Here is a 22,853-nt window from a genome sequence, read left to right as displayed (position 1 = left end):
GAAATACATACATAACACAAATCTATTTTGTAAACATCAACTTAGGATTCTGTTTTTTTATTCAGAGCTTTTTACCAAGGCAATCCTTTGGTAAAGTTTGAAAGTATATGGAATTTCCAATAACAGACAAACCCCAGAAAGATAACAGAGCAGGGATAGGCACAGAAAAAATGGGCTAATAATGAAGTTTATAAGTGGAGTATAGGTCAGATTTCAAAAGCAAATGGAATAAACTTAAGCAAAACAGCATGTATTCCAAATTGGAATCAGTTATAATATTACGAGAAATCTGTGTACCTCCTATTGTAAATATTTATACTTTTGAATTTCTTTAGTAAACTGCCAGATATGATTCCCTAAAGAACTTTATTTACTTGTTTTAGGTTTTAGCCAATTTGCCTTTCAATTTTCCTGTTAGATCAAATTCTCACATTAACCGAGACATGGGGTTCTTGTATTGCAGTTTAAGGGGAAATACACCCTGTATACACATTACAGCATCATCTATTAACACATAGCAGAATTAATGACTAAAATTTGACTCTTAATAGAGGATTAAAATTTGGGTATGATGCCAGAAAAAGTGTCATAAACCTCCCTGGAATTGAAATCCACTACTTGCCCTCACATAAGTAACTTCTGCACTGCCTTCTCTATCCTAAATTGCTGCCTGTACCTCAACACAACTTCAAAGGGAGAACATCATGCACCCGAAGGTCAGGGGATTATTAGTGCAGAAATTACTCAAATTTATATATGACTTCCTGTTCTGTCCCAGCGTACCTGTGAACATGAAATTCCTGACAATAGGCAGTCTATTGATCTGTCTTGTTCAAGCTGACGGGACAGACCCTGAATTCTGTCCTATCAAACTACCTGATTTACTGTGTATCTGTAACTAGTTCTTGTCCCATCTCTCATGCCTTAAATTCCATCTTCTGCCCACTTGCCCTGCTCCACAGTAGGAATACAGTGAGACTTACATACCTTTGATTTAGCTGCCTTGAAGCCAACCCAAGGAAAGTCCTTATAACAATGTAGGTTGTTATTTTTGCTTTGAGTTTTTAAATGGAAAACACAGTATTAACTTAAATGGCAAAAGATTTAGCATTTGTTTCTACAGGATGTTGCAACGGAAATGGAAACTATCAGTGAAGAGCGTATCAGCTCACAGAGTTAGTAACTTAAAGTGAGCTTCCTCAGTGCATTCCTGTACCTCACACCCTTTTCGAAAATCTTCACTTTGATCCAGGAAGGTGTAACTGGGTATTATTGTATTACTGTAATATAAGTATTGATTACACTGCCACAATTGCATGTGCTTTTCAACATCACTGATAAAATCCTGGTCTATCATGTTTGGCATGTCTGTTTAAATTGTAAATTCTTTAGGTTAAGGACTGTCTACAACTCCCTGTTTGCATAGCAATTACTAAGTACTTGTCCATCCCGATTAGTCCTTAGACATTACAGTAATAAACAAGGGTAATAAGAAAGCAGTTAGGAACCTTCAGTCACCTCAGATCTGAGCCAGCAGCATAAAGGCAGGGCCATTATTCCTTGTGCCATTCTTTCAGTCTTTCGAAGGCAAGTTCTTGAACAGCACAAGTCATTTTTCCCTTCTCCCTCCCAGCAATCCTCACCCCCTTTTGTCTTTATGTACTTGAAAAGCAGGTAAGGCAACAACCTCAAAAGCCCTTGGGAAAACCTTGTCTCCTGAGCCCCTCCAGGTCCTGACAGCAACACAAGAATAGAAAATGAAAAAAATAAAAGAAAAGAGTTTCCAGTTTGGCAAAACAGTTTAGATCAAAACAGCGGCAGTTGGAAAGGTTGCATTTGGTGTACTGTCCTGCAGAGGTAAGGACCGGACAGTGGCTCTTTATGATTTCACTGCCCTCTGTGTAGGCAGCCAAAGTAAGCATGTTTTGGATGAAAGTCTGAAACAGGGAAAGAAAATTGCTGTCAAAAAATGTTTTGGTGTCCACCTCCACACCAACAGCTTTCTTTTAATCTTTAGCCAAGGGCGTGAGAAGTACAATCCTCCCACATTACAAGCAATCAAGTGAGCATATGTTGGACTCTATATGACTTGAGATTTGCCCCCTTTATGGGATGAATAAGGTTCATGGAATCTAGTTATAAGCTGAAAGTCACCATGGAAATTTTTACAAACTTTCTCTCCTCCTTTACCCCCGGAATTTACTTGGTTCTTTCTAGATTTGTTTTTTTCTTTTTTTTTTTTTCATGATATGTGAGGAGTAAAGCAAGGAGGACACATCTGTACCCGGTATAACATCTAAGAACTCTTCCAAGTTATCCTTCTGCATTTTGGTCTCTTTCACTGTCATGTGGTCATCTAAGTGATGTTGTGTGTCCTCTTGTATGGCTACAGATATACACTGAAAAGGAAAAAAATGTTTACTTTCAGCTGGTGCAACAGAGCTTGAAATGGTTACAGAGAGATGACAGACAACCAAAGTCTCAACACTGTGCATCGTTTTTGCAGGTTTTTCCATTTTTTTGTTTTTTTTTTTTTAATTCAATCCACCCTCCCCCCCCTCCCCCCGCATACACGTGGCAGTGTTTGTAGATTTTCAGCCTTGGGAGTGTTAGCAGCTGCTTCTTGTGTAACCTTTCTGCTTTAAGGCATGAGCTCATCAGCTTATACAGATAAACCACTGCTGAGCACTGGTCAGTGTGAAGTGAGGAGACCATGGGAAAACAAACACGCAAACAAAACCCACAGTGTCCTGTGGAAAGTATTTCCTAATAAAAAGACAAAAGACAGTGATTCATTTACTGTTAAGTGACATCTTAAATCAAATACCAAATGACATTCTTTTTTTCCCTTAAAAACTCAGTATTATTCTCTGTAAGGATGTTATACACCCTTCTATGACGTGGTGTGAATATGAGGGATGAAGGACAGCTTGCCCATCTCAACTAATTTTGGCAGTTTCAGTTTGATGTTATATTTTCACTTTATATTCTGTAACTCTTCAATAAATTTGCAGTTTTCACAGCTTTCTGTGTTCAGGCTCTCAAAGGTGGCTGCGCTTTGATGATAAAGCTAATGCTTAGATTTTTACACAGTATCTATCATAAGTAGAAGACCATGCACCTTCCAGAGTAGGTCAGTATCATTTTTTTATCATGATTTTTCCTTACTCTTGCAGTTGATCTGTCCTGATTTTTGAATAGGCAAAATGTAGTCCTTGGTGATTGCAAGTCACTGCATCCTTATGTCCCTTCATATTTTTGTCTATTTAAAATATTGATGATATTTCAGACGGGATAATTAAGTTAAATTTCTAAGTGATGGTGAAGCGCCATTAAGATCTTTGGGTAGGAAGTGCTTACTGACAGTCACAACAATATTATTGTTCTGCTACAGTATTCTGGACTGCTCTTGAAATACTGATACCAAGCCCAGAGAGCCATGACTCACTGGTTGCATCAACCTCAATGGACCAACGAGGTAAAGAGAGCTGGTTTTAAAAAGGTCACTTTTCATCAGCTTCCATGCTGCTCTGCTGTGGCACGGGCAGCTCCTACATTTGCAGCACCCTTTTGGTTTTTATATTCCCTACATCAGATTCCACCTTGATAGCAGACTTGAAATGTACTGAGTTGCTTTCCTGCAATGTGGGTCCTGGAAAAATGCAGCTGCACTGCACTGCAGCCAGTGGTAAACACTCCCAAAAAACATGTTCCTGTAGTCATACATCCATAAGCCACCATCATATAACCTCTCCTAAGGTTCCTACTGTAGATCTATGCTGGTCCTACTAGCACCAGGACTAGCTAGCCCAGATATCCCTGTTATTTGCTGGGATCTCACACCCACCCACTTCCATTTCCTGAAACAGCACACCGAGGAGCATGATGGATCACACAAGTCCATGCCCAGACTTCTGTTTGGTTTGTGTTTGGATAAACAGCTTTTCACATCACACAGGTTTGTGTGAACATCTCCAGACCCTTGCAATGTGTATGTAATGTGACTTGATACAGAAGCCTCATTTTGGCGGTGTTCAACATTTTCATCAGCATTTCAGTATTGAGAGGTCCAAGTGCTTACAGCGAGAAAGAAAAGAAGAAATGGGTGTGCTGAACTGAGGATGGGAAATGATTACTCACCAGAAATGTGAAAGGGATTAAGGCATGTGACCATGATGGGGTGAAAGCTTTTAAGAAGTATTTGGTCCTTGATTTTCCCTGTGAGACAGCCATAAAGGTACAGGGGAAGGGGTAAAGGGCTGGTGAAATCAATGCTCCTGACAGGTGGGTATGCCTCTGTTTTGCTGTTATCAGAAATTCTTGGCCATGTTTCACTGGGTTTTCTCAAGAGAGAAAGGCCCTGCTTAGCAGAGTGGTAATACATTTAAAAGGCAGGGCCAGTGTCAACTCTCCTTAGTTTACAAGCCCCTCCCCATCTTAGTTCTTCATGGAAGCTTAAAGTGTGGCCGTCCATGCTTTCTACACTGTGCTTTCCTCCAGATTTTAATCACTCTTACCCATTAGGCTTGTATTCAATGATTTCTCACCCATTTCCTGTTCCTTTCCCCAAAATGAAAGATGGAGATTAAGCTTGATGTAAACTCTTACATGATGCCAAATGATCCCTTAAAAGGTTCCCACCTTGACAAAAGGTGTGTAATTTTGTGGGTTCTAGGTGATGGGTATAAAAGGGAGAAGAGTAGGAAATTTGAACAAAACTGACTGCAGATTTTATTTTGTCTAGAATATAAGGACCAGTTTTCTAAACAGAGCACCAACCGAAGCAGATGGTATTCTGCTCTGCTGCTATCCGTACTGAGGCCAGGGGTCTGTGGAAGTGAGGGGATGGCCTTTAATGAAGGTGTAGGACATCTCCTAAGGTTTTTACTGCAGATCTGTAGATTTGATCCTAACAGCACCAGGATCAAGTAGCCCAGACATCCCTGTCCATTGCTGCCTCTCTGCTGGGATCTCACACACACCTGCTTCTTGTCTTAAAACAGCAGCTGAGGAGGTAAGGGGACAGTGGGGGCTGCAGGAGGGAATTAGCTGCTCTGTGGGACCCCAGGTAGTAGATAGATTTTGATTCCTATAAAAAGAGGGAAGAATGATCCCTCACACTGAGAAGGCAGAGTGCTGAAAAAGGAGAGGAACTCCTGTCTAACCGCAGTCCTTTGAGTTCTCATTCACTCCCTCATCTTCTTCCCAATTTGCCTTTTACTACACCAGCCCTAGATATCCTACTGACTTTTCCCTATGCTCTTCTTCATATCCTCAGAACCAGCTTAATGTTGCACATTTGAGTGTTGTGTATACCACAGAGATATCCCTAACGGTTTCTGAATGAGCTTCTTGGTGAGTAGTGTGTTGGTTTTGTTGATTTTCCTTAGAATTGCATTACTGCTCGATGGTGTCATGCATGGGAAACTGCCTTTTTTTTTGTGAGAACATCCTGTCACAAATGAAGTTCCATATGTAAGAAAGTGAGTCACTAGAATCCCAAATCTAGTAAGAAAGTGTGTGGAGAACTGATGCTTCTCCTCTGGCAGTGTTTTTCATAGGGTGAGATGAAACTGTCATCTAGTGGTCATAACAGTTGTTCCTGACCTACCATTTTCATTTGGATATAGCTGGAATGTTTCTTATGGATGTATTGCCTAAAAATGCTGACCTAAATACATATATACTTCTTAATATTTCTTTTAATAAATGTTGTTTTCCCTAAAAAAAACCAAAAAGCATTTCTTTAGCATTCCCTTGCCAATGCACTTATACTCTAGATTTGCATGAGGAAATTATTTTTTCATGAGGAAGTCCTTTCTACATCTAGAGGTAGGTGACTATGTCAATGCTCATGTGAAAGTCATCCAGCTCTAATTTCTGTTGCCAATAGGATGAAAGTAGAAGCTACTGTATTCATTTTAATTCACGATTGGAAGTAAGCTGGGCAGAACTACAGAGCAGTTACACACTGAACCAGAAGGGTTCAGTGGACAGCTACAGTGCGCAGCAGGATAAGTAGTAAACTACAAATATGAGTAGGTGATACTGGCAGGAGAATGTAGTTGTAAGTCCTAAAACTTACTGGGATGCAGAGACAGGGTAATATCTGAAACACCACTTTTAATGGATTCTGTTGTTAGGAAAGCATTTGAAGCAGGTAAGTGATGATACAATGACCTTTCTGCTACAATTTGCAATCTGACGAAATCTTACATGCTGCTGTAATGAGTGATGAAGGGCTTGACTTTGTTCCCATGAAATAATTTCTGGTGAAGAAGGCCCAAGAATTGATGTTTGCACAGAAGCTAAGTTCACTCTCAGGATTTGTAATGCATGCATTTTTTTTAGCACTGCCGGTGCCATCTTAGTCTGGAGAAGGCCTGCTGCACTTCAATGAGCAGCTGCTCTGCGGATGGACAATAGCACAGAACCTGCTGTCTTGATGTGAGCTTGGTGCTCGGGACTCTATAGTCGTAAGATAATCATGTTTACAACTGCCCAATTAGAGCTGGAATGGCATCTGCAAATTGTCAAGTGACTGGAATGTGTCTGTGAAGATAAAATATATCAGCAAAGGTGGGAGACACAAATTTAACAAAATTAAATGTTTCAGCAAGAGATAGCACTGGTAGATGTGGTTAAAGACAAAACCTTTCTTTATGGGAGGAGCTAAAAAGCTGCTGTCTTTCTTCCTGTGACTTTGCAACATGCTGGGGAATTTATAGGGCAGACTTGCCTGACTGCTAAGAGACAGTCAACACAGTACTTTTGCGTGGAGGGTGACTGCAGTACAATAGCAGCACATTGCAAAGAGAAGTAGCAAGTACACTGATAGAGAAAGAAAAGTGCAGGAAGGGACTTTCTCCTCTAGACCTTCTGTACTGCTAGGCACAAAGAACTTATAGTATATATGTGTATACATAAGACTCAACTCATATTTATCACAGTCACAAACCAAAATCTTGTTTTCTGCCCATAGCAGGCCTGAATGTGGAACAAATTAGAGGACAGGAAATAATCAACCAGTTAGCAAGTTAACAACATCCAGCTCTGAAACACCTGATCTCATACAGGGTAATAGGTCTGCAAAGGAGTATAAAACGCTACACCTACACGGCAGGTTAGGAGATAGTATGCTTCTGTAAATGTAACATATTACATATAAACTATCAAGAAGCTACTTTCAAGAGCTGCTGTCTCATAGGATGAACCCCACTTTATGATCACTGAACAACATAAATGACTTTCTAGTCCACAGAAAAAAGTCTAAGAACTGATGGCACTCTTTTTTTGGGTGGGAGAAAGGACATTGGACGCTGTTACACCTATTTTAAGTGGTGAATTTTAGGGGATTATGACTAAGTTGACTGACTCTCTTCCTTGGTAAGTCACTGGAAACTGAGGTTCCTTTAAACTTGTTTGTAGTTGATTGATATTCATCTTTGATCCCTTCTATTCTAACATGACATACAGAAATGGAGAAGCAATACTTGCATGCTGAGAGCACCTGGACAAAAGATGCTAGAGTGAGAATAAATAACCAGTATATATCAGTTTACATGAGTAATACATTTAGGAACTGCAATTAATTTAGAAGTCTGTTTTCCAAGCACTCAGTTATAGTTCTTGGGAGGGTGTCTCAAAAGAAAGCTCTAGCAATGTGTGGCAAAGACTCTTCTACGGTCTAGAGGAAAAATCTGTTTCTTCTGATCCTACTATCAGATCAAATACCTGGTCAGTCTTTTAAAATACTCAAATAAGAGGTAGTCAACAGAGATTTACAAATGGATTTCTTTACTTTTACAATAACGCCTGTTCAGACTTTAGCTAGTAATGCAACAATCCAAAAAGTTTAAAAGCTGGTAGTATATAGAGAACAATTTATTTGACTTACTCCCAAATGATATTTTTGGAATGTGAGAAGTCACCTCAATGTGAGACACATTAAGATACATGAACTAATTTACATACAAAAAAGTGAACTTGCAAATATATTCAAAAGATGATCAATAAAACATCTAGAAATATGAATGAAAAGAAACTTCAATTGTGGTAGTTAAAATAAATATGACTAGAATTAGTAAGCATTTTATCCTTTTTCTACATTATTGCACAGTTATAGCAGATATCTTTGAAGCCATCTTAGTTTATGAAATATTTGATGTTTGTTTCTGTTAAAAAACAGATTTGAGTTACCGGATTTGAGTAACATAATTATTTTACAGTATCTTAATGCCAATACTCTTACAGAAGAGAGCAATACCATATCGAGAGAATCTTATGGAAAAATAATCATAACAACAACTTGCGATACAGAATGAACACATTTAGTGGAAATACCGAATATGAACCTAACAAGTAAATTAATGATGCTAATGAATTCTCTTTCTTAGTGGATGACTTTCTAAATTCATCACTCCTTTCCATTTTCAGAACTGGGGGAATTAAAAATCTTCCCTACCAATATCTTCCGCCATTTGAGCTATTCTGTGATGATCAGTACTCAGGCCACTATGTTAGGAATTCAGGAACTAAAAAGAAGTGGCTGTTGATCGGAGACTGTTTCATTTTAGTTCAGGCATAACACTACCCCAGTCTCTCAAATGTCTGCAACATAGTGTCAAGTGCATCAAAGTAATGCCTAGAAGTGACTGGTAAACCTAGGATCTCCGAGGCAAGAACAGCAAAGGGAGGATCACAACAGCTTTTCCAGGAAAAATTATGGCATGGAGTCGGTCACATTTTCCCAAGGAGTAACAGGAAACCTGTTTCCTTTCCTGAGCAGGGAAAAAGAACTATACAGACCCCTCAGCAAGCACGGGTGTCTGAACAGACCTAGCGAGCTATGTTGCCCCAAAACCCAAAGAAATCCTCTGAGAAGTTTCTTCCTATAACCGGCCTTTTATAAAGTGTCTCTCTCCCTTTCCAGTGTTGGTGAATCATTCATGTTGCTGGCGACAGTCCTTGTGGCAGATTCTTCCCCACTGTCAGATCAGACACTGAGTTGTAAATTACGTTTTCCTTCTGCACATAAATAGTATAAGGTTCCACTTCCATTGTGTCATCCTAGCAAAACAAAACCAAAAACTGTAAATAGTTTGGCAATACCCTGCATGCCTTTTGTCTGGACTGAAGAATTTAAGTGGGAAATAGTGCTCCCATATTTATTCCTCTTGGCCTCAAGAAAACAAAACACCTCTATTGCTTTTTCTACCGAAGAACATGTATTGCTGTTTCTGTCAAAGATTTGGAGGGTAAAGATGAGGAATTGGTTCACTTGCCTCCTTTTCCTCCCCTTCTACCTCACTTTGGTCTGAAGAAAAAAATGTACTAGGGTGTAATTCTCTAGAAAAAACAAATAGTATGCTAGAGTCTTGACAGTGACTCTATCAGCCTACAATTTCAGACTACAAACGTGCTAATGAAAGTTGCATGACATGACAGCAGAAACACTGGGACTTAACCATTATTTTACATTAATGCAACTGCACCTGTCAGCAACAGCTGGGAGGCAAGGCAGCAGAACAAGAAGAATAAGAATAACAACTAGCATTGACTAAGTCTTTTCAGAAACCAGAACTGAAGCACCTTTTTAAGTTGATGACAGAATGTGAGCCTAGTGTGTACAGTAGATGCATGGATATTCACAATATAGTCTTGACACATCTTGCCTGCATAGAAATGCTGTTATTTATATTTGGCAGTAGAGAACAGACAATTCTCTTTCTCTTCATCAGCGACTGTAGTGATAGGACAAGGGGTAATGGGTTCAAACTTAAACGGGGGGATTTAGGTTAGATATAAGGAAGAAGTTATTTACTGTGAGGGTGGTGAGGCACTCAGGTTGCCCAGAGATGCTGTGGCTGCTCCATCCCTGGTAGTGTTCAAGGCCAGGTTGGAAGGGGCTTAGAGCAACCTGTCCACTGTTTGGTCCAGTGAAAAGAGTCCCTACTCATGGCAGGAGGGTTGGAACTGGATGGACCTTTAAGGTCCCTTCCAACTGAAACCATTCTAGGATTCTATGAGCAGAGACACAGAGCTGATGATTGAATTGCTCAGCTACACAGGAAAACTGTAAGAGCATAGAGAGTTCAAGAATACCTCCCAGCTGGCAGCTCAGCAATCTTTCCATTGTTTTATAAAATGTTTTGTCTTGAGTATGGTTTGTTCTTTGGTTGTGGAAAGACCATACAAGGTAGAGAGTGGCCCTCAAAATTTGCACATTATCATTCTGGAAACCAAGAGGGATATTCTTTTTTTTTTCTTTCTTCTTTTTTTCCCCTGTGTCTGTTAGTTTTGTTGGTTCATCCTCTCTTTTACTAATAGCTTTCTTAATATTCCACAACCCATAATACTGCCTCACTTCCTGAGTACAGCAGTTGTGGTCAGTGTATCTCATATGACCAGGGAGACCCCAGTGGTGGGATTCACTCCTTGTTAAGATAAAGCATGGCAGTTGCTGAGGAACATGCTTCTAATGTTTGCTCAAAGTCGAAATTATGGTGATGATAAGCTTTGTTTTATCCTGAGATACAGCTAAAAGCAAACATCTGAGATGCAGTAGCACCCGCTGAATGCAGATTAACAATCAAATGGTTTCCTTTTACTGACCATGTTTTCAGGGCTACCAGAAGATCCGTGATTCGTTGATGGTCTAATTTGCATTGTTCTCCTTAACTGTGGTGTTTGCCTGTTTTGGGCAGTTTCAGAAGGTTTGGTTTTGTAGCATGGTCTGTGGAAAAGAAAGAAAGGATTAAATCAAATTCCCTCCTAAATCCTAGGCTGGGCTGGATCACAGGCTGGTTTCTTTGATGACAAGCTTATGAAACATTTCTTTTTCCTGTCATCAAGAGTAAAACAAAAAAGTCTTCTCATGTATCTCTCTCCTTGACTTTTGATCCTGGTATTACGGCACCCTGACTTTCTTTAGAGGTCTTTTTCTCATGTTTGTGTGTTTGTGGGAGCTTAAGCACAAAGTAGAAGCAGAAGATTTAAAACCAAAGTCTTCTGGAAGGTTGTACAATTTGCAGTTAGAATGGATTGAACTAATTCTTCACCTTGAGGGAGAAGGTTTGGGAGAAAAAACAGGTTTGGAATAGGGGAAAGAGGGAGTGTAGCTGAGGTTTTCAGTACAGGTGCTAATTCAGCCTTTCTCTGCAAAAATGTAGTTTTTCCTTGGAACTGCTCCTTCCTCCATAGCAAATCCTAATGGGGCTGGAGCCCAGGTTCAGCCAGGGAGCTTTTTCACAAACACAGATAGAGTCTGCTGCCCCCTCTGCTGATACGGCAGGATAGCACTGGTCACTCCTCTGGCACTTGGTAGAAATTAACAGGCAGGAGAACCAAACCCCTGATCTAAACAGGAGAGACACTGACAGACTGTCACAGTATTTGAAGAACAACTGTACTCTCCCAGTTTCCTATTACAATGAAGTCCCCCTTATTCTAGCAGGCAATGAAATGAGGATCCTCTGCCAGCTTCTGCCTATTTATATTTTCCTCAGGTGCACTATTCAGTGAAGATGTTTGCAGCGGACAGTGCTTGCAATACAGAAATATTTGATATGGTTAATTCAGTTATTTATAGCAGACCAACAGAATCGTATGATTTCAAGACACAGACAATACTTAAAGATTTCTTCTAGCACTCGACAATCTTTCCTTACCTCCCTATCATACATACCTGTTGCCACGGAGCTTAAAATAGTAAATGACAGCCATGAAGGTTAAAACACTCAGGAAACAAAGAAAAATGGAGGCATGCAGGATAAAGCTGGTCTCTAAACACAAAAAAAAGTTAGTTATATCTTCTCACTGCTCAGTTTATTATTTCAGTATAAGATTAAAACTTATTAGCATATACACACATTTTCAGCATGCCTGTAAGATAAATATAATCCCCTTCAGCAGAAGGGAAAGTCAGTAATGAAACTTGTCTCAGAAACACAAATGGAGTTTCTGTCAAAACCCAAAGCAGATCCCACGAATCCCCCCCAGTGCACACTTGGAATGTTTTTTTCACTAAGCCACACCTGAGCTCCTCTCAAGGACTCAGCATATCCCAGTACTGCAACTTGTTTAGTTCTCAAAAGCAGAAAAAAAAAAAAGCAAAAATCAGAAAGAAATGTCATCTAGTGTCAGACAGTCCCAACTTGGAATGAAGTGATTTATTCGTTTCATCTGGCCACATAAGAGTTGGTTCTCTTTCTCTCTCTTACCATGACCTGAGCAAGAGACTTTACATTTGCATCAAAAAAATGTTGCTGATGTTCAGCTTCCAAGTGATTATTTTAACACTAAGCTCATGACTGCTTTTTTTTGTGATTCCAACATTTCCACTGCAAAACAAATACTACCATACTCATGTATATCCCTCTTAGGGAAGAAACCGTTAGGATATAGTGCCTGGAACACGAACAAGTTGGTGATGTTCCTGGGCAAAGGTAGTTAGGGATGGTACTCTTGTCTATACAGAAATTCACTGAAGGTTTCTATAGTCCTATAGATTTTCCTTCCTAGAAGGAACAAGAGTGTGCACAGAAGGCTAAACAAGGTTCGAATGCTAAATGCAGAAAGGGAAGCTCACCTGAGGGACGACAGGCTATGGAGTTGCTCTGGTTCCCAGCTGGGTGGAACATGAAGCAGGTTGCGTTAGTCACGTTGCTGCCATGTGCTGTGAACTTGCTGACCACAGTCACCGTCCCGTTGTCATGGCCTTCTTCCCTGGGGGTAAAGCTGCTCTCCAGGACCCAGGAGATCCGAGCAGCTGGCCTCCCTGCCACTGCCTCGCACACAGGGCTCCCATGGTTATCGCAGTACAGGGTCAGCGTGGGGGGGACTGCAAAGCATCAGGAAGGGGAGATGCATAGAGTTAGTTTGCTGCAGCTGGGATAGGATGTTCTTGTTCTCTACCCAAAATGAACAGGAGGAAAAGAGAAGGACATTGGAGGTGCCATTTCATTACAGCAACATGGGCCAAAGACACAAGAGACAAAGTTTGTGCCTCTTTTTCCCTTTTGGGCAGCTCTTGCCCATTCAGGTGGGTTACCACAGCCATGCACCATTAGAGGAAGTATCCCTGGACACTGTGGTAGGGAATTATGCCAACTGCAGGGCTGAATTAGACTTTCATCCTAAGCAGCCATTGTACACATGGTTTAAAATGTATCTGAATGTATCTGAACGCAGATGAAGAAATGAGTCTGTTTGTACTGTCTAGATAAGAACATCCCTTTGATAGAGCAGCTCAGCACTTGGAATTGTTACTCTCATATGCTTTAGTTCTCTTAAGTTAGTGCATTAAGGATTGATTGCACAGGGTAACAGGAAGTATATGCAGAATGCTCTTTTAGTGCATTGGAAATTGCTTCATGCCTATCATTTCTAACTAGGCAGTGGAAAAACAGGAAGCAGAAGGGAGAAGAGTTTTGGGAAATAAGAGTGACACAGCATTACAATCAGTGAAATGCATGACAGATTATCCCAGCAGGAAGACACCTCTTCTTACAGCACACTTCCCCTGGTGCATGGAGAGAAGAGGTTTGTACATCCAGGCCCATACCTGGTCCTCCGGAGATCTGTAAAATGAGGAAGGAGCTCCTTACCCAGCACGGTCAGGTGGTGTGTCTCATGGAAATTCCCTTCTGTTGATACTACTTCACAGATGTAATTTCCCTCGTGGGCTATTCCCACTTGTTGTATCTCAAGGGCAGGGTCCTGATCTGGTCTGAACTTCCAGTTCATGCTGTCGCTGCAGTTGGTTCTGTCTGTCTTGTTCTGATCGCTCCTGTATCCCAAGGTGCAGGGGCCTCCAACCCTGGGGCTGATTTTCCATGTTACCATAGTTCTATTTGATTTGGTAGGGCAGGTGAGCACAGAGCTGTTACCTACCGTCACTGACACTCTTTTGTTCCCTGAAGGAGAGAAAGAAGGAGAAGGACGTGTGAGAAGGTGCCCAGGGATGTCACTCATAGCCCTGGAGTTCTGGTCTATGCTTCACAGGGAAGTGTCACACGCCGGTGTGAGGCCCTGTCTGCACTCATGGGCAAGTTGTCTGCCATCTCATAATACAGCTGCGGATTATGGAGCCAGTGGCCTATCACAGCCAGCCCTCTCAACACTATCAACTGATTTGCCACTGAGGCTCGTGTTAGGGGATAAGACAGACAGTGGAGGAAGACCCTGCTTCTGCCCATTGTCTTAGGCAGTTCAGCACCTGAATAGTGTGCCTCTGTTGGCAAATCCTCCATTGGCTGTCACCGCTTACAGGCTGAAATTACAGAAATGTAACTATTGCATTTGGCCACATGATAATGACTTTTCTGGGGAACTATTGCACCAGTGAAGTAAGCAACTTTTACTTCTGCATTCATACAAAATCCAGCACTGCTGGCAGAGGCCTGCACCTCCCAAATACGACCACAGTATAAATGACAATGACGGAGCTTGTGGGGGAGGAAAGGTTTTTGTCTTATGTGTCAGGGGTGTCTTTTTATTTTTTGAATCTTTGTGAACATATACATTCACACTATGACTGTATACAATGTGTACCTATGCATTCACACCATGACTGTACTGGTTTTACTGCAGCAGTCCCCACGGGACATGAATGTAAGTCCCACCCATCTTTGTGCCAGATACGCAGCTGTGAACATGTGAAATATCCCATATCCCTGTGCCTCTTGCTAGTGAGGTTAAGATTGCAGAGAAACTTTACTCCATTGATATATCAATTCTGTGGACTCTCTAGCAGTGAGCATGTCTTATTCTTGAATTCTGTTTTGCATTTGCTTGGAAACATTTTCTATTTTATTATTTTTTCTTTCTATGACACTGACTCTTCTTTTAGCTTGTAAAAGATAACTCTTGCTTGAAGTCAGGCACAATACCTCCTGTCCTTATCTTTTCATGATCCATGAGCTATATACTTGAAGCCAACTGTCTGTGTAGAAAAGCTTGAACCTAGTCCTTTTCTCCTTTTTGAAAGTTATCACACTGGCCACTGAAAGAGCTGGCCCACTATTATGGCCCATCTGTGTGCTCTGTTTGTTCAAGACAAGTTACACCCATGGGATTGCCTTAGTTTATTTATTTGTTTTGTTTTTTTCTTATGGGTCCCCCAATTTCTTAGCGAGAAACCAATCTGCCTGGGTTTTCTTTTTCCATGAACTTGCAGAACTGATTCTCTTTTGCACATATTGGACATGAGTCATGCTTGCTCTTTTTATATTCACCAGATTTGGGATCCCCTTGGGTGAAGACATTTCCAAATCCAGACCTTGCTCATGCAGGCTGATACGTAGCTGCAATATTGCTCCACACTACACCATACAGTGCTGTAATGTATTAGTTACTCCAGCTGTGTAACGTGTGTATCAGAGTGTAATTCTGAGAAGGTTGTTTGTTTCGTTGGTTTGTTTTTTGTGTTGGTTTTGGTTTTTTTTTTCTGGTAGAAAAGGAAAATTAGGTGGGGATAATATTTCACTGAAGCATCCACTTCCCTTTTTTATTAAATAAAGGAAATAATACTTAGCTTCCTGCTTCTCAATACTGCCAGGATTCATTGATTAATGTTCCCAAGCACAGCTGAAGAAGAAAAGTCTATCTATTCACACCATTTTCTGATACATGAATTACCCACCAGCGCCACAAATGCTCTTTCCTTAATTCAATTGCCAACAGTGTTCTGTGATGCAGTATCACACTGGAAATGTTTCTAAATCATGAGGTTTTTCTACTTAATGGCATTTCAAGGTAACACAAGGTATGCATTTTAAACTCAGATGATTTTACCAGGAGAGGAACTGAAAGAAGCCTTTTGTTTCATGATGGTTTCTGGATGTGAGTCCTATGATTATCTCTGAAAAATGGAGAATAAAGTGTTTCCTCTCCTAGTTTAACAGTGCTGAGAGTCTCAGAGCACTGAGTTATGTCACCAGTATGGCTGACCTCATCTGAAAATGACTAAGCATTCAAACAGCCTGTATGTTGGGGCTGGGGTTTTTGGATAATGTTTGCAAATGCTGCTCATGAGTGACAATGTTGAGCGTATTTAACTGTGTGCACTTTCATTTACATATTAAAGCAGTACCATTTTACTCATCTTTCAACTCTGCATCTCCTAAGCCACAATGTACAAGTTCCCCAACATAACAGCCTGTGTGCTTCAAGACTGTAAAGAAAGAGGGAGCAAAGGCAGTGCTTCCTGCTATGACTTTCTGTCATATTCTCCCCTGAATGAATCAAGTACAATTCACTTCAAATGATAAGCCACATCAGTCAGCTTAAAATCTGCTGAATCATGTTTAAATGCAATATTAAGTTTACAATAAAGTTGTAGAGGGATTCTGAATTCCTCTGTATCATGTTCTTTTTCTCGGACCATCTCTGTGCCACTGTTTTTTGGAATGGTGCTTTACTGTAAAATGGCTAAGAGCTGCTAAGGTATCCTCTGTAATAGCTGATTAGTTTATGACCAATGCATTAGGGTGTATATGCCATACACATTGACATTTATATATTCAAACAGCGGCTCAGAAACAAGCCAGTACATTGCACTGATACTTCTCTCAAGGTGAAATCCCATGTTATAGCTGAGCTGAACTCACAGCTTGCTGTAGCTGAAAAAGGGGATAACCAGTGCAGCAAAGGCCTCACTCTCTGTGGGCTTAAAGAGAACAAGAAATTTGAAGAGGTGTGAGCTGTCAAGCTCATATCAGTGCAGTGATAATCACAGGACAATCATCAAATGTCAGTACCGTTAACTATTTCATTGTACGTGAGAGAGGTGGAATGAAGGATCATATATCTATACATTTATTGTAAAGAACTCCTCATTTCCAGTCTCATTCTTCAAATTGGGTGGACTCTGAAAAACTGCAACCATTTTTTTCTGTTAGCCAAAAAGAGCAAACAAAGCTCAGGAGCCAGAAGTATGTGCTGTTTGTCACACTGATGTAGAAAATAGGCGAGTTAGATTGCAGGAGTTCTGTACAGCTCCAGGCTGAGCCATTCTACTTTGGTTACGGATGCAAATCTATCATGAGCAGGTTCCACCTTGGAGACTCATCTGACACATGGGTAGGGTAGGAGGCCTTTAGGCTGAAGTCTTCCAATTTGAATCCAGCCTCCCTGAAGTTCATCTGATTATAATACCAGTAATATTATGCCATCCCTCATTGTTTCTTCTTGACTGCTGAAGATTTTAAGCCATGTCTGAGGAGGTTCTCAAGCGCTATTGAGTGCACATTCCAATGCACTTTCAGATTCCACTTTTATGTTTGAAAATGGATATATCCTCTCTCAGAAAAAAACAAACTCAGTTGAGGAGTTCATATTTTTGTTTCAGAAATGTGCTGGTTACTGTTGTCATGTTAAAATCACTGTAATTGAAAAGGCTGTGAGAAAGACTTTTCTCTGCCCTTTGTGTTCGACAGCTCTTGTAGATAACTATTTGTATTAGTTCCTTTGCAGTGTCACTTATTCAGTGTTTTTTTCTGCTTCTCAGAGTCCTTCTCACAGTAAAAGGAGAAAGAAAGATTTTAAAAACAGGAAAATTTGATTGTGAAGCCCCTAAAATTTTCAGGGGGAATCACTGCAAAATCAGATACAGTTATGCAGCTTAAAGGGCTTTTGATTCCTTTCAAGTAGGAAAGATTTCCAGTCTCTCTTTGTAGCAGGTTTTAACCCACAGTACAACTTTTTGCTGCCCCCAAAATGACTCAAGTTCCATGACAATCTCTGCAGAAATTTAGCTGTTTTTCACACTGTTTTACTTTCTCAGACATAATCCTATTGTGTCTTTATTTCTTACAGTAAAAGTCTACCACAGTTTTCTGGTGCATCTCTCCCCTCCCTCTGCAGATTGTGGCATATTAAATTTAGAGATATAATGAACTGAAACAATGATCATACCACAAGCAAATGACTAACTGTGTCTTGGAATGAATATATTATATGAGTCATAGCAAGTCATTATCAAAAAGGCAGTACTGGATGCTTGGAAGAGGTCAGATAAACAAGCTGAGCTCTGCATCTGTTTTGCCCTTCCATAGAGTGACTGCTACACTTAGCAAGGCTTGTCTGGAATTAAGTGAAAGATAAACAGATAGAAGTGCTTTGTACTAGGGTGGGGATTGCTAAAGTACTCACAGTTTGCTCATGGTCGCTTTGTGGCTCTGAAAACGTAGCCACAACAGCACAGGACAGAGAAAATAAACCCTGCATGTTAGGTGAGCAGTAAGTAGAGTACTCTAATTTCCATGGTAGAAATACATGAACTAGCTGGCCTGAGCTCATATGACTGTTTCTTGAAGCTATGATCGCAGCTTTTTCAGCATGGTGGTATCTTAAAGAGGTTTAGTTTCCTACTCACACTCATCTGCAATCATTATTATTCCTAGAAAATATCTCCTATTCCCATTTCAATGCACTGAAGTAAGGGTCTTTTCTGAGGTTTTATTTCTACCCTCACATAGATGGACTATGTCTCAATGTAAACATGACTTCATAAAAAAAGGGATGGGTACAATTCTTCAATGAAGGAATTAGTTGGTGTTTAAATGATGTGTTAGAGTCATCCATCTTGCAGAACAAACACTGTTGGCCAAATCCTCAACTGATAATAAACCATCACTGAATTTAACAAGCTGTCACATATTATATCAGTCTGGCTGTAAACTTCAAACTTTGCATAGCAGCTTCTGTGTGCGAAGTAAGTAGATCTTTGTCCTGGAATGGGTGAGGGGAAAAGAGATTTACACTGGATGTCAAAGTGCCTTGGGTAGTATTTCTTTCAACAGCATTATGACACCATGTGTAATGAAGTGCAAAGGCCCTCTATTTCTCAGTATAGAAACAAATGCAGAATGGTTTATATCATTTTATATTTGTCCTGCATTCTGAACTTGGCCTTTTACTCTTTTCCTAATGAGAAGAATAAAAAAAACATGTTGTAGTGTTTGTGCTTGAGTGGTGTTTTCCTGCTATTCTAAACAAAAATAGATCATTATCTGTAAAAGGTAGGTTGCATGCCCTCTTTTTCATACTTAGCAGAGAGCAGATGAGGGACAGTATGAAAATATGCTTAGGATCTCACTTTTTTTTGGTTAAAATCTGAGTTATACTTTGCTTAGTGATTAGCTTTCGCACAGTACTTCCTAGCGTTTTCTTACTCAATACGAAGATAGGGCAGCATAAGAAGATTCTCTACGCTTCTTTCTTATGAATGGCTGTATACAAAGCATATCAACTTTGAGTTTTAAGTAGCATGTACTTCTACAAATTCATTACAAATTAAATATGATCTGTTTTGTGGTCATAGAGAATGTGGTCAGCTTCCAAGACTGAACTTCTTTGCTTCCATGGTTATGAAACTAGACACATTCAGACATTGTGTTTGGACCACAGCAAAGTAAAATATTAATGTCAAAAGGACATGCTTTGAAGACTGCACTAGGGCAATTTAGATCTCTCCTGAGAAAAATTTTTGCTTAATTTAATAGTACAGAATTCTGTTTTAAGCATTTGGGGAAGAAAACCAGGCTGTTTGGATTCAGGTGTTTTTAGGGTAAAAGAAATCAGAATGATTCCAGCACATAGACCCAAAGGCACACCAAAGAAATAGTGAAATTAAGACAAATGTAAGTTTGCCAGAATAGGTTTTTAGGCTATGATTTTTTATATTCAGATCAAGATTCCAGTAAACTAGAATAGGTGGCAGGAAAGACAGAAGCACTGAAACACAGTAGACATGAAAAAATAGAAGGCAATAAACCACTAGTACACTAGTGAAAGAGAATTTACAACTTGTGTTAAGGGAAGAAATGAAATGAAAGTAGTAACATTCAAGAAAGTTATGTATGTAGGTAAACTTGAACACTAGCCAGGTAGCTCTGCAACTCTGCTTCTATTCACCTCATACACTCTAATTCCAGCACTGATGCAATGCCACTGACTTCAGTTTTTTACTATTGATAAAAACCACAGGGAATCACGTCATTACATTACTGACAATGAATTTCTTGCATCTTTTCTGAAGCACTTGGGCATATCTGTTGTCACAGGATACAAGTGCAGATGCAGGACTTACACAGTCTGACATGGCAAATGTTAATCCAATATAAAGAGATTTTTTGCATGAACCTGTCATTGAAGGTCTTGCCCTCCCTTATCCCCTTTTCTTTGGAGTATGCACACAACCGCCTTAGTTAAACTAGAGAAGGAAGTCTTCAGAGTGTTATGAAAAATGTTTTGAGTCTTTTCCACTGCTGCTTTTATGAGGATTACCACAGGAGGATTGTTAGTACAGATCATACACCAGCAGCTTCAGTAGTATATTATGCAGCTTTCTTTGGGGACAGAGATAGATATGACAATCATAAAGCCTTGCTTCTGAGCTGCCCCTTCTGAAGTTGTGAAAACTAACCAAACCACACAAACCAACATGCTAAGGAAATGTTAAGGAAAATGCTAATGCAGATAAAGTCTGGTTACACACAACAATTTTTGCATGACCTTATTTCATTCAGAATAGCTTGCTCTAGTCTTCACTGTAGTTCCTTCTGAGCTTCATAGAGTGAGATTCTCAGATAGAATACACACATTGACACCTTTAGCCTGTGGTCTCAAGAAAAAACTGAACACTACATGTTGCTCAGAACAGCCACCCTAATATTGAAGGAAACATGTTTAAGAGCAGTGTCAGCCGAAAACTTCCCATCAAATGTGGGCTGCTTTGTATCTGGGTGGGAGGTTCAAGCGTGAAACTAGATTTTAACTGAACATTTTTCCTAGTTATTTGAAGGGGAATATCATTAATTCACCAAGACACCAAAGAGTAAAATCCAATTACATTTTAGGTGGAAAAAAAACACCCAACCCCCCCAAAAACCCCAAAATGTTTGGCATTGGATTCTTTTTAATATTTCCAGAAAAATCAATTTAAAAAATAATTTTTGTCAGTAAGATTCCCCTTTGCCTCACCCATTTTCTTCAATATTTTGTGAAATGTCCATCCTCCTTTACTTTTTGAGCAGTTGTGTTAAAAACATATAGACTATCTCTGATGCTACCAGAATCAGGTATGTCCCTGAATGGGCTCCTCAGTATTCTTCCGATATAGTTATTTACCTACAGAATTGGGACAGGATTTTTACCTCCAGTGTACTTGTTGTGAGTTTATTGATGCCATGTTTAATAATGTTTGTAAAGTGTTTCATTTTATTTCTCTAATGGATAGCATTGAGGTAACCGTTTTGGATCCCTCATTTGACCAGCTACATACATTATATATGGGTGTTCTCTCACTGCCAACAATGACTGCATCAGTTTTTCTTTAAAATATGACCAAGGAGCCATTTTCACTTTCTGGAAAAGTGGAATGGAATAACCCATGTCCACGCAGTTTAGTTCTACCTGTGCATAATAAGAATGCTCTTATTCAGAGATGTCCCCACTTTAATTTGGATCTCACAAACCTATCTGCCTTCTCCTCTATACACAGACAGTTTAGCTTTCTGGAACTGCTGCTCAAGTCTCTAGGTCTATTACCAAGTCCCCGGATTGCTGTGTGGTGTCTGAAAGAACACAAACTCTAGAAATGCAAATGAACAGTATGTGGCAGACATTAGCTGCTGTAGCTAAAACTAAGTCTACTACACTAAAAGATGGGGATAGAAAGGCTTAGGAGTGCCACTGTCTTTGGCACAGACTTCTTTCCCGTTCTTAATACTGACCATGCCCATTAGCCTTAGAACGGAATTCTAACTGCTCACTAGTGTCATTCCATCAGTGATCTTCCACCACTTCTCAGAAAGATGCAAGAGATCCCTGCCATGTTCCAGAGTATCCTGCAGCCTGTCTTCAGCAGAAACTAAACAGCCAAAAGGTTCAAGTTTACAAACACTTTCCTGGGCATATTTTTAATATGTCAAATGGATCCATTTCTCAGATCATGTGGATTTAGAGGCCATCTGTGACAAAAGGTACGTGCCCAGCTAAGGTTCACGAAATAACTGCCTACATGAAAGTCACGGATATAATGCCTGGCCCTCCTGTGACCACTAAGAAAAGAAGAGCAGGAGAAGGTATTGGGGAAGCATTGCTTTAGTTGCGCTCCATAATTTTTAGCAATTAAAGTCACAGCATTAAGAATAGCCTTTATGGAAGAAAGTATCTGTACATATTTCCCTTTGTTCCATCCTGATGGCTGATTGGTCCCAGTTAGACTCACCTACTGTTCTTGTGATCTTGGTGATGGTGAGCAGCACAAAAACACACACAGTCTTCCCAGCAATATTCATGTCGGCTCCTGCTTTCATAGCCCACCTCCAGCCTAGCTGTGGTCATGGGGAGTGTTTCTTGCCTGCCAGTGCATCCTCAGCAGCCAATGTCAGTGTTTTCTCTCCCCCTTTCTCACTCCTTTCCTCTAGCGCTGTGTGTTCCTGATCGACTGGCTCCTCAAAGCTGGAAAGGTTCCTCCTTCTGACTTCTCAGAGCACTAGGCTTCCTGTGCAGAGAGCCTAGGCAAACGCTGAGGAAACAGACTGAATAAGTCTGCCTTCCGTTCATTGGCTCTCCTCAGGGCGCTGATGAGTGAAGATAAACCCTGCAGCAGAGCTCAGAGGGGGTAAAAACAGAGGAGATTATTCAAGGCTGAGTTTAATATCAAAAAAGAAATCTTAGTCTTGGGAAGCTAGAGGGAAACTTACTCGTCATAGTCGTCACTACTACGCCTACTGCTACTACTTCTTTGTCACTGCCTCCAAGAAAATTCCTCCTCATGTCTGCCTTGAAAAAATAAGCAGTCTCAAGCCTTCTCTGTAAGTGACATTTTCAATGATTTCTCCCTT

At 40.3% G+C, this 22,853-nt stretch overlaps 1 protein-coding gene across 1 annotated transcript; it reads right to left on the bottom strand.

Annotated features, from left to right (window-relative positions):
• Positions 1-8,201: 8,201 nt before the first annotated feature.
• On the bottom strand, positions 8,202-22,606 carry CD200R1 (CD200 receptor 1). Its single transcript, XM_057413109.1, has 6 exons — positions 22,235-22,606; positions 13,608-13,916; positions 12,590-12,841; positions 11,687-11,783; positions 10,615-10,735; positions 8,202-9,069 (listed from the first exon to the last, which is right to left on the bottom strand). Exons 1-6 carry the CDS (start codon positions 22,320-22,322, stop codon positions 8,947-8,949), a joined length of 990 nt encoding a protein of 329 aa, XP_057269092.1. The 5' UTR covers positions 22,323-22,606; the 3' UTR covers positions 8,202-8,946.
• Between the last annotated feature and the right edge of the window lie 247 nt (positions 22,607-22,853).

Source organism: Pezoporus wallicus, unplaced genomic scaffold (genome assembly GCF_028554395.1).
Source record: "Pezoporus wallicus isolate ANWC-B61680 ecotype Strahan unplaced genomic scaffold, APGP_CSIRO_Pwel_v1 contig_6484, whole genome shotgun sequence".
Taxonomy (NCBI): Eukaryota; Metazoa; Chordata; class Aves; order Psittaciformes; family Psittacidae; genus Pezoporus; species Pezoporus wallicus.
Note: the sequence above shows the minus strand (reverse complement) of the source record. Positions and strands in the feature narration are given on the sequence as shown.

Excerpts from the sequence above, each read along its gene's own strand:
- CD200R1 (XM_057413109.1), bottom strand. The coding sequence starts at position 22,322 with ATGAAAGCAGGAGCCGACATGAATATTGCTGGGAAGACTGTGTGTGTT. Across the intron at positions 13,917-22,234 it reads CAAGATCACAAGAACAGTAG|GGAACAAAAGAGTGTCAGTG; the intron begins GTGAGTCTAACT and ends TCTCTCCTTCAG. Across the intron at positions 11,784-12,589 it reads CATAGCCTGTCGTCCCTCAG|AGACCAGCTTTATCCTGCAT; the intron begins GTGAGCTTCCCT and ends TTTTGTGTTTAG.